Here is an 11369-nt window from a genome sequence, read left to right as displayed (position 1 = left end):
CTCTCTCTCTCTCTCTCTCTCTCTCTCTCTCTCTCTCTCTCTCTCTCATGTTTCTTACATGTAGCTCGGTAAACTTCATATTCCGCCTGCGAGCGCTACGAATATTTTCCCAAGATATTTACGACGAATTCTACCGGTACCAGAAAACTACGTTCCTATCGGTCTTTGTTAAGGATTTAAAGCCAGCTATACGAATTTAATGCACGAATTTCACCGCTCGTTGTAATTAACTTCGCCGCAATACGATCTCGACTTGACAGCGATAGCGTACTTTTCCGAGAATTCTCTCTTTTTAAATTGTAGGGTGTGCCGGTTACACCTGACCTCTAAATCCTTTGAATACGTGGACCACGATTCTACTTAACCCACATAAAGTTCCTCTCTGCGCGAAGACCTAGAGCTGAGAATGGTGATTGGGAGGTCGACTTGGAGAAACGAGAGGTGCCTGGGGACTTGCAGTTGCAGCGTGCAGGAGTTAATCCTTGATAAATCCTCGAACTCTGTCCTAATTCAGTATTGAGCTCCCTTAATTTCATTCCGTTAGTGACCTTTTAACTTTAAACTCTCAAATCAAAATCGATGATTTTGCGATTGAAAACGGCAGAAACTGAAAAAATGCTGAAGCAAATAATCTCAAGATAACAGAGAAATTTTTACTTGGTTTTGACATCAAATAATAACGTTTTATGAGCAAATTGTATAATTATCGTAAAACAACTCAGCGAAGAAAATATGATTTCAAAAAACAATTTTTACAAATACAATACCTCATGAGCGTAAAAAGTGACGCGTTCATAAAATCTGAGAAAATTGTATACAATGGGGCTAGTTCAAATAATACGAAAACAAATGTAATTTTTACAGAGAGTGCAACAAGATATGAATAATAAGCAATTTTGAAATCGTATTATGCTATTACACAAATCTCGGTATGAAAGCAACATAGCTGAAAATAGAAAGAAAATATCATTCTGAAAATAACTAGTTTTCGTATCCGCGCATTTTCGGATAAAATATTTAAAATAGTTTTATTTTTTTTTTTTATAAAATCTGCTTTTATATATTATACATATATCAACATTGTAATTGATCCATACTTACTAGATGTACTTATATATAGTAAGAAAAAATTGATTTTTTAATAAATATTTTAAAGAGGTATATATATTATTCTAGACACATATTATTGTCTAAATTTTTTAGCTGTCTGCTTTATTTGGCGGTAGTTTTATTTTGTGAGTATAAAACTCTCTCTCTCTCTTTCTCTCTAGTACCAAATCTCATTTAAACTTCACTCTATATTCTGTTTCGCACGTTCTATCGGGCTATAGCCTGTAGCATATAGTGATTCACGAGCAATTGGCTGCCAATGCGATAAAAACCGGGATTTACTTTTATGACAAAATTTGCAATTTTTAAATAATTAATTCCCATAGCGCTAGGTAATTTATTTACTCCGAAAATATTGGGATATATGTTTTTCTCGAATAATTCACACATCTAATCTCTTCCATACTTTTACGATAAAGATGTGTCTATCAAAAATACGATTATTAAGAATATATTTATAATAATATATTAATCGCTCTTTACAGAAATAATATTTGTGATTCTTTTATGTATGTAAAAATTAATTGAATATATTCATATTCTCATGAATGTCGACGTTGGATCCAACGATGTTTATATAACGGGATAAATGGACCCAATATTAGCTCTACGCTGACATATTTATACGAAATGGTTATGGCGAATGAATGCATTCGCTGTGTAATGTTAAATCAGAGAAGAATATCTGAATCTGACCAAATAACATCGACCTACGCAATTATTCACTTTTCATGCTTTCATGAAACATCACTATACATACGATCATAACTGGATTTTCGTTTAATCGTTTATCAAAACTTTACACGCCGCTAATTATTTTTTAGTGAATAAAGTCAATAACGCGATAATAAATAATTCGAAAAAGAGATTTTATTTTACATTTGCAGCATTATGAACTTGTGAATGATTGTGTTTTCTCTACAATTAGAAAAATGCCGATTAGGAAAGAAATTTGGTAAATATATTAATTTAAATATTATAATTGCTGCAGTATATTATATCTTCGGTTAAACCTAACGCGAGAATTGAAAGGCGATACGCGATATACGGTCGACAAATCTGCGATCGATAGCGTTAATTTATGTCGTGGCCGATGGCACTTCCTCCAAGACTGGTGGTAAAAATCTGTAAGAGCTCGGGTAAGAGCTGAGAAATGCCTCCATATATCAACGTTAAGCCGCTCCGTCAGATGCACTCGGATATTATCGTGAATGGTGCTGATGGATACCGAGAGACTCCTCCATCCAGCACTCGATACACTCCTACTCTACGCGAGTGCACGCTTATAACACGCACATATGCCGCTCGTTCGCTCATATAAAGTTATAGTTGGGGAAACTATCGACAGTATCAATAATCCCTTCCTACGGATATAAGTAATGAATAATCCCTTACCTGGCCTTACTATATACGTTAACTCGCGAAAAGTTTAATAAAAAGAAAAAGTAGTTGTAGAACGGTTCTTTGTATCGCCATTCGATACTTGAACGTGCTTTTACGCTTGAATTCAAGTTTCCAAAGGTAAACGCTACTTTAACGATATTCATGGAATAGCCACTGAGACATAGTAGACGAAATACGAATAAAATCGACGAGAGCAAAATGGAGTCGGTGATGGCCCGAAGTAAATCTTGTTGGGCACTTGAAGAATTCCGTGTACACACTCCAGGCGCGCGATGCTACGCTAGATTAACTTTGATAGACGGATTTACTTGCCTTCGCGTTGAGTTCACTTACGCGCACCACTAACCTCATGGTTCAACTTTTCTATTTGATTGTTTCAAACTGATTTGAGTCTGATTGCATGCGTCTACTCATTATAATGTTCAAATCCATCGATCGAAATTCGAAATATAATCTCGTGTCTCTGTTGATTCGCGGTAGATATAAAATATTTTACGGCATTACGTCAACGACGAGCGACGCTATCGTGGCTATCGTGTACGTGTAAGTGAGGTCAGAAGTCGCACGTGTAGGTTCAGAGGCAAGGAAGCGGAACGGACAGGCGGGACAGGGGTGGCTCTTTAATCTCTGGCTCTTCCGACGATAATCTTTCTCTGCCAACGTAATTGCTTAACCCGTGCAAGTAATAAGGTTATCCCGTCTGCCGTCATCGATCAAGCCTTTAAATCGATCGGATCGCGATCCCGTCGATGTAGTGCACGATTCCTAAGGCTTCCGAAGGCACCGGAGATGTAATACTCTTCTTCGGTTCGATCGAGCGAAGTAGTTCACGTACACATATGGAACGAATCGCCACGTCGGTCGTCGAGACTCTCTCCTTGGCCTGCCGCCCACCGCCCGTCTTGCCGATGATGCCATCCTTTGTCACTGTACACTCTTTACAGTTTCACCTTCAACCCCACTGAAACTGTCTTCCATCTCTCATCTCTTTTGTCTCCCCTTTCGGTCTCGTTTCCCCTCGCGCGCATTATCTAGACGAGCCACAGCACTCAAAGCGAACTTAACATACCTTCGTCGCCGAGAATCTCGTGGATTCTCTCTTTATTCGCGCGTCCCATTACAAGATTCAAATCTTTATGGAGGTAAACTTCTACAAAGCAAGATGCTTTGACAGTTTTGACTTAGGGGGCACTACTAACACTAAGGCAGCAAAATTACGTTAACATAAATTTTATCGATGGATTCTTTATTTCTATACTTGTTAACAGCACAAGTGTCAATTAGCTTAAAAGAGAATATTCCAATTTTTCAGAGTGGGAATTAAGCACGACTGAACGTAATGTACCGATAAGTTGCCGGCTTCTAACGAAAGGTACATCCTGTTACAGTTGCCTGAATAGGGCGGATTTAATCAGGGTGCACGACGGAACGGATTCAGGGGCGCCCACAATAGCCGTACTCTGCAACCAGGGAGCGGAAGTGGAGGTACTCAGCACGGGACCAGGTCTCTACGTCGAGTTCGTCGCTAATTCCGAGTGGCCGGGCCAGGGCTTCAAGGCGATGTTCCAATTCCAGCCATTGGACGATGCGCTACATCCTGGTCAGTAACGAACGATGATTACTCGTCGACATCACGAAAGTCCATCCTTCCGACCGTCCTCCCGCCACGGCCACATTCCTCTTTCTTCGGCACCGTCTCATCTCCTGCGATGTGTAAGACCGCGGCTATTGATAGCATTTCCGCTCAGGTGAATCCCTACAGTCATGGGACGAGCCATTAAATTATCCATTGCCTTATATCGCGTGCTGAGGAATAGTCGTAGAAATCTTTTAGATTCCGCTGTGTTCAAATCCAGATTGCTCATCTTTCCCACTTATTTGACAATTTTATGGTTTTATGAAAACCAGCATATTCGCGATAGTCAAATTTTTTTGTTTTGTTTTTATAAATCTCCATTGATCATTCAATGTCATAGTATTATGAAAATTCTCGTCTTGTAAATAGAGTTTTTCATATAAATTGTATCTTCAATATCTTCATTAAAGTACAATCACATCCTTGTAATAGACATAAATATGTAGTTTTAAATATAATCGATTGAAAAAGAATGATTATAAAGTCGAAAAGAAGCAGTTATTAAAAATTTAGTTGATAATATTGAATTATCGAAATTTATATGCCAAGTTGCGAACCCGGTCGGTACCGCAGCTTCAAGTAGAAGAAGTTCAAAAGCTCAACATAACGCGTCGCTATGCTGAAGTATGAAAGCGCCATGAAACAGAGCTTTTGCGAAGCTTTCCAGTAATGCTGGAGCTTTTGACGGTCGGCAAGGAAGATCGTGAAGCTTTCCAGCAAACTGTAACACCCGGAGAGAAAGCTTGCGTTATACTCTGGAAATGGCATCTTCTTTGCTTACTTGGTAATCGGCCAAACATTTTTCGGACACATTTGGATTGTTCTTTGAACTTACCCGTTGTTATTACTATATTTTTCGATATTGCCATTAACAGATATACAACAAAATGATAAATAAACATATCATAATATTGATTACCGTAACTGGGTTGATAACTGGGTTTCCGACATATATCGTATTATTACAAGGCATAATTGTCGATAATGCCCTCGCTCATTATATGATCAACGTGCATTAAATTTGATCAATATCGACATTTAATCATTATTTTGACAAAATCTAAGCGTTAAAGCGTTAAGTATTCTTATTTTGAACAAAAACACACCATTACATATTTACAAGACGATGAATCATGGGGCCAGATCCTTTGTGCTAAGGTAGATTGGCTGCGGTCCATTGCATACGCGACTCCCTGTTGTAATTAACGGCACTGTATATTCTGGGGATAATTACAATAATGTGTTTCAGAGCCGGACAAGGTCCCAGGGGCTGCTACAGGGAACCCCAAGTACTCGGTCATCGGACCAGCTGTCAGCGCTACTAGTAAGTATACATTGCATGCTGTACACGCGATTTATCACTTTTCTTAATCAATAATTGCCTCGCCGCGTCCCATGGTACTTCCTCCGGAAAAGATAAATTTGTGCAAACTAAAGTACTGTAAAATTGGGATTTTACTAAAAAGATGACAGGCATGAGACTTTCGTTAAACGTGAAAAAAAAGGACGTCTATGTCGATAAATGATACGGCTTACCAACTTATATCATAACTAGCAGATCATTATCAGATCTGCTAGTTTCGTAAAAAAAAAGAAGAAAGATTATCGCACCCGCGGGACTTTTCGAACGACTGAAATGTAATCTGGGAAACGTGACGCACAGTCTAGGAAACAGGATACCTCGATGTAAAATAAAATTTTACTTTAGACGTAACATACTTTTATGAAGTCTGAAAGAATAAGGGTAACATCAGCCCCGGAGGTATATGGTTCCTGTCGTTGTTTAAAAGGATTATTTTGATGTCTTCAACATGAATGTCGGCGAATACGTGTAGAAATATGATTTTCCCTAGAGCCCTCGACACATAACTTCTCCGTAACGCAGCGGCGTATAAACTTTGTGAGTACTTTACGCTTGTAGAATCATCACCCGTATGTTACGGACGATGGTGAAAGCTCGACGGACTCCGAACTTTACGGCTTTTTCATGAAAATAAGATGCTTGTCTTATATCTTGAGTATTCGCCATAAATTCAGCTGACAAGTAGTTCCTGTCGATGACTTGACTCCTGTCTACCCGTTTGCTTGTGACTCCGAACTCAAAACTTAATCCGTCTTTTATTGACAATTATATAGGCGCAATTTAGCAGCATTTGAGTATTATGTGATTACAATATCGTACAATTTCTATTATATATTATGCGATGAAAAAGGACACATTAGATCTATAGATTCATTATATTATAATATATATAAATATATACATATATCAATCATCATCAAAATCAAGTCTCTCTCTTTATATAAATTATAAGTTTATATACAGAAACCATACTTTCGATGCGCGTATGGTCATATGGTCATATGGTCCTTTAACATTTAATTACATGCATTCAAATTATTCAAATACTCCAAGGCTTGACTCTAATCTCAATTTGTACGTGGGACTCTAGACCTCAACGTGTTTACTCATGTAAATCTATCTCTTAATACGGGTGAACAACAACAGCTGCGGCGTACGTAGGAATGCGTGACAATGAGAACCTTTACCAGCACAACGGAGTCATGAGGGTGCTCGAGGCTCGAATGGGAGCTATCCTATGAGACACCGAAGCTTATGAAGGTCGCTCCTATCCTGTTTTTCAAACTCTCCTCCACACGATGCTTAGGGTTACCGTAAAGCAGCTATCGTAAAACCGTCGAAAATAGCGATATACCTATCTGCTTTTATTCGCCAAGTGCTTCAAATTATTTGCACGTAGTTACGCTGTAGATGTGTCAAGTATACATTAATATATTTTCGTTTTTTATCTTTGAAAAAAGTCGATTGCGTTTTAGCTTTGAAAGTAATATTATATAAGATATAACAGAATGAAAACGAGCAGTTTTTCACCTCAGCATTGAGATCGTCAAGGCATGAATTAATGGTCACGAGAGGAAGATTGAAATGTTTTCAAAGCGATATCGGTAGATTTCGATCACAGATCCATGGCACGTTTGTGCACTAACTGTAATTACGTAAAGTGAGAATGAGCAATGTCGTCGTAGTGAGACTAGTGAGAGTGGGTTTCATTTACGTAATTGGTTGGTTACGTGAAAATATCGTCGGTTCGCACCGTGAAAACCTACCAAGGGCTAACTTCTGCGTATTCTCGCCTTTTTCCTCGTCTTCGTTTTTTAATCGAACGGGAGCGAAACGGACGTCGATAAGGTAATTACCGCAGAAATTAAGTGCGCCGATAAATAGACGGAGGAAGTTGTTCTATCGGAAACGGATGGTCAAGTTTTTCCAATTTTTTCACGCTTAACTGTGAGAGAAAGAACAAATTGCGTGTCGGGACACGGTATACACTGAGCTCAATAACGCGTGCATCCAGGATCACTTTATAGGTCCCTCGTCCTCGTACAGTGCTGTTTACCGTACGACGCCGAGTGAAGCGAATAAGCAATAAATAACGTCCGCGGACAAACTCACGCGCGTCAACGAGGGTAATGTTCTGCTAAACGTATATACGCGTTAGCTCCCCGAAAAATAACGTATTTCGTCGCAGATAATGTCAGCCGCGAGACGGTAAATTCTAATGGCTATGCCAGACCGCCACCGCCGTCGTACGGCGAGAAACCGTATGGAAGAGATCCGGGTCGAGAATCCGCGAGAGAAAGAGAGAGAAACGAAACGGAAACGGGAGCGTACGAATGATGGATCGAAATTCTACAATTTTCTCACTCCGTTCGGGAAAGTGCTATGTATGTGCTATGCTCGCACGATGCTAACTTTGCAAACGACGTAACGTTGTTTCCCGGTATTTTACGCTCGTCTCCAAGCCGGAAAGTGCGCTTTCCTGTGAAACTAATAATAACTTTCTGCAGTGCGCACGCTTTACACTTAAGATGTAAGTGTCGCAAACTTTCTACGACGTACCCAGCGATAACAAATTTCCTCTACTACTATTAGAGCGATTTAATTGCCGATGAAATATCGTTCCTTCTGTCAAGGACGAGAATAAAAAGATTCTTCTTTTCTGCGAGAGAGGATGATGAATGTTATTTAGACAGTAATGTCGTATCGTGTTATATGATCGTTGTAGACGATCTTTTTTTATTACATCTCTTAAATCCATATCACACTTGTATGCGATATATGACTTTGTCAATTCGACCGGTATCATATCGATGCCGCGTTTGACGAACAAATCTAAAAGAATCACGAATAACGCGCGGCTGTCAATGAGTTTGATGAGTTTGATGCGTGATACGCTATTTCGTAATTGCGATAATGTACCACAGCTATATTGGCAAACTCTAGATTAATGTGTCGTTATGGCTCATAATTTATGAACGGAATGACAAATTTACATGGCCGTAAGTGGAGCGCAAGCACTCGAATTTTATATTCTTGAATATTCACGTTATTCATCAGCTATGAATATGTACGCTCGTCTAGCGCATTGCACACGCATCTAGTTAAAAATATTCTACTAGCATGCTGATCAGGTATACAGGTGTATGCATAACGGTAAATTTGCTACATAATGAATGGCACATTGATGTCGCACGCCCCAATCGCAGATATTGTTTGTCATACGCTAATTTATTAAACAAGTAATCGCAAATATGTTGCGTTGTACGTTGCAAAAGAAAAGGAATTCTCTCTAATATTTTCTGCGAAAAATTTGCAATAATCGCAGTAACATCACGACAATAATGGTGATTATTGTCGTGATTTACTGAGAATTTATTAACTGAATCGTGATCTTGGTGATAGTTGATTATTCAGTGTTCTCTCATTTAGGATTGTCATAAATGCAACGTAATCGAGGAGAAATTCGTAGCTTCTGTACGTGAGCACATCAAGTCATTACATGCAAACGCGTCGCGATAAAACGGGAGAGATGATTACATCGACAGTAATAAGAGAGAAAGAAAAAGAGACATTGATGTTGCATGTAAGGACAAATAATACGTGCTATCTCATCGCTAGGCTCTAGCGACGACATCCAACACAATGAGGTTTGATCATATTAACGTCAGCCATAAAGCGTGCCCACCTGCGTCTATGTGTCGGGTGCAGAATGATCCACTAGAAACGAAACGACCTCGCGTGATAAAGTGGGTACTAAACCAGCCGCGGCGAAAAAAAGAAACTTGTAGGATCCTATTATCGACACTTGTCCGGCATTGCGTACGCGACCACCGAAATTTACAGCAGAACACTTTACTACTTTTATCCCCGGCCTTTCTTCGCCTCCCCAAAGAAAGTTTCTTCAAATTTTTCCTCTGCCGTTACGGCGAGAATTATTACGATGTTGTCGTGTGTAAATTATGAAAAAAAAGATTTGACTGCAAGAACTCATGCAAGGAGTATTTACCACTCTTAATATAGAAATGACACTACTATAGAATTATTTATCACACGTTTTTTCGAAATACTTAAATATTTTAAATAATTAACTTAAACGCATGTTGTGTATTTATCGCATCGACACCCAAATTGATTTATTTGTATGTCCTTTTTGTTCCTATTTGAATAATTGCTACGATTCAGGCGCGACTATATAGAAGATACATCGTAAAAGCTATTCATAAACATTATGCGACGAGCGGCATTAACATGTAGCTGGGAACTGGAAATGCTCGCGCACCTTACCGCAGGAATCATAGGGGATACCGATAAATCGTCGTGACTGCAAGCAGTGGATCTCTTGCCGGCGAGCCGTCGATTCGGCGACTGGCTATCGATTTCTCCGCGTGTGTACGGTCGGGATACCGAAATCGAACGTTCCGAGGTAAGTCCCGGACTGTCGGAAATGTATAAGATCCATCTCGCGCGCTTTTCAGGGATTGACGTTGAAAGAGTCACGGTTTACGTTAGCCCTTTTCTCCATGGAGAAAAGAGGAAGAGAGACGACAGGGAGACGGTGACCCCTCGGAAGCCGTAGAAATCTAATAGACCGCAAGCGAGGATGAGATATTGGCTCAGAGATCGGTCTCGATCGATGAAGCGTAACAGTACTTACCCTAGCGTATCGTGAAATTCGTATTCAACCCGTTCTTGCGGATACGGAACTTTCTCGATCGTTTTATCGCCTTGTCCGCGGGCTTTGACGATTGAATTAACAGCGTGAGCGAATCTAGTCTTTCGCGCATCAATAGCGCGTGTCTTTTTGATATATGTTTTCTTTGCGACTTTTCGCGGGTGAAAGATAGAGGGATAGATCTAGCTTAATGATTAAAATACCTATTAATACAATTCACGTAAAATTGCACTGATAAAGGCGTTTACGCCACATTTATATGTTTAATGAACTGTGCATTAAATCGCTACGAGAGAAGTTTACCGAGCAGAGCTGTACGCCATTTGCTGTTGATAAAGACAAACGAGTTTTCCGATTTGCGAGTCTGGAATTGGTCGCGTAAGCGTAGTGGCTATTCAACACTCACCACATCGATCATATTTTTTTCAGTACAATTGTATAGTTGCTGATGACAAGTAAGTTTTCAGACAAGATAAAAATTTATTTATACGATATAATGAATGTTAAAACTTAAATATTCGACCTCTTTAAACTGGCTAAACGATTCTCAAAATTATGATTATTATTATTCGATTATATTATTAATTATCGTAATATAATTAATAAAGTATGTTAGAGCGCTACGTCGCTATCAATTATATATACATAATTGATTTGGAAAAGGGATTTAGAGACACTTGTCAATCATCGTAGGAGAAATCGTTGAGAAGGTAGACCCGTAAATAAATTTAGAAATGTAGAGACACACCTCGCGGAATCGTGGTCATGGATTATTCTGACTAATGCCTCACTCGAGACTTAACCATTTTAAATATTACTATCAAAATGATTATTTTATACCGCCGTAGTCCCATCCGATGTGTGCTGGTAGTAGGTACGCGACATATTCCCGTATGTGTAGAGTGGCGACGAAGCCAGCGGACAATCAAAGGAACCCGTATTAATTTTTCAACCGCTCCGACCTTTGAAAAAGATTCTCTTGCGTTTGCGTCGAGGATTTAAAGAATTCTCTATGGACCGGCACGTTAAACAGTAAATAAATATTTCCTCCATTCGCGAGAGATAAAATTTGCGCGAATATTTGCTCAAAAAACAGATATTACGAGGACTCGAGTCGTACCGGTAAAAATATTGATTATGTCGTCTAGATATAATTTGATCATTTTAATTGGTGTTCTAAAAAC

At 39.2% G+C, this 11369-nt stretch overlaps 1 protein-coding gene across 2 annotated transcripts in view; it reads left to right on the top strand.

Moving 5' to 3' along the window:
• Nucleotides 1–11369, top strand: part of LOC112464299 (suppressor of lurcher protein 1) — a 242439-nt gene that overhangs the window by 114599 nt on the left and 116471 nt on the right. For both annotated transcript variants that reach the window (XM_025031213.1, XM_025031214.1), the window contains exons 7-8: nt 3903–4114; nt 5400–5474. In XM_025031213.1, coding sequence (XP_024886981.1) covers nt 3903–4114; nt 5400–5474 — 287 coding nt within the window. The remainder of the gene's footprint in view (nt 1–3902; nt 4115–5399; nt 5475–11369) is intronic.

The sequence above is a fragment of the Temnothorax curvispinosus genome, unplaced genomic scaffold (assembly GCF_003070985.1).
Source record: "Temnothorax curvispinosus isolate PA1 unplaced genomic scaffold, ASM307098v1 QBEX01014079.1, whole genome shotgun sequence".
Lineage (NCBI taxonomy): Eukaryota > Metazoa > Arthropoda > Insecta > Hymenoptera > Formicidae > Temnothorax > Temnothorax curvispinosus.
Note: the sequence above shows the minus strand (reverse complement) of the source record. Positions and strands in the feature narration are given on the sequence as shown.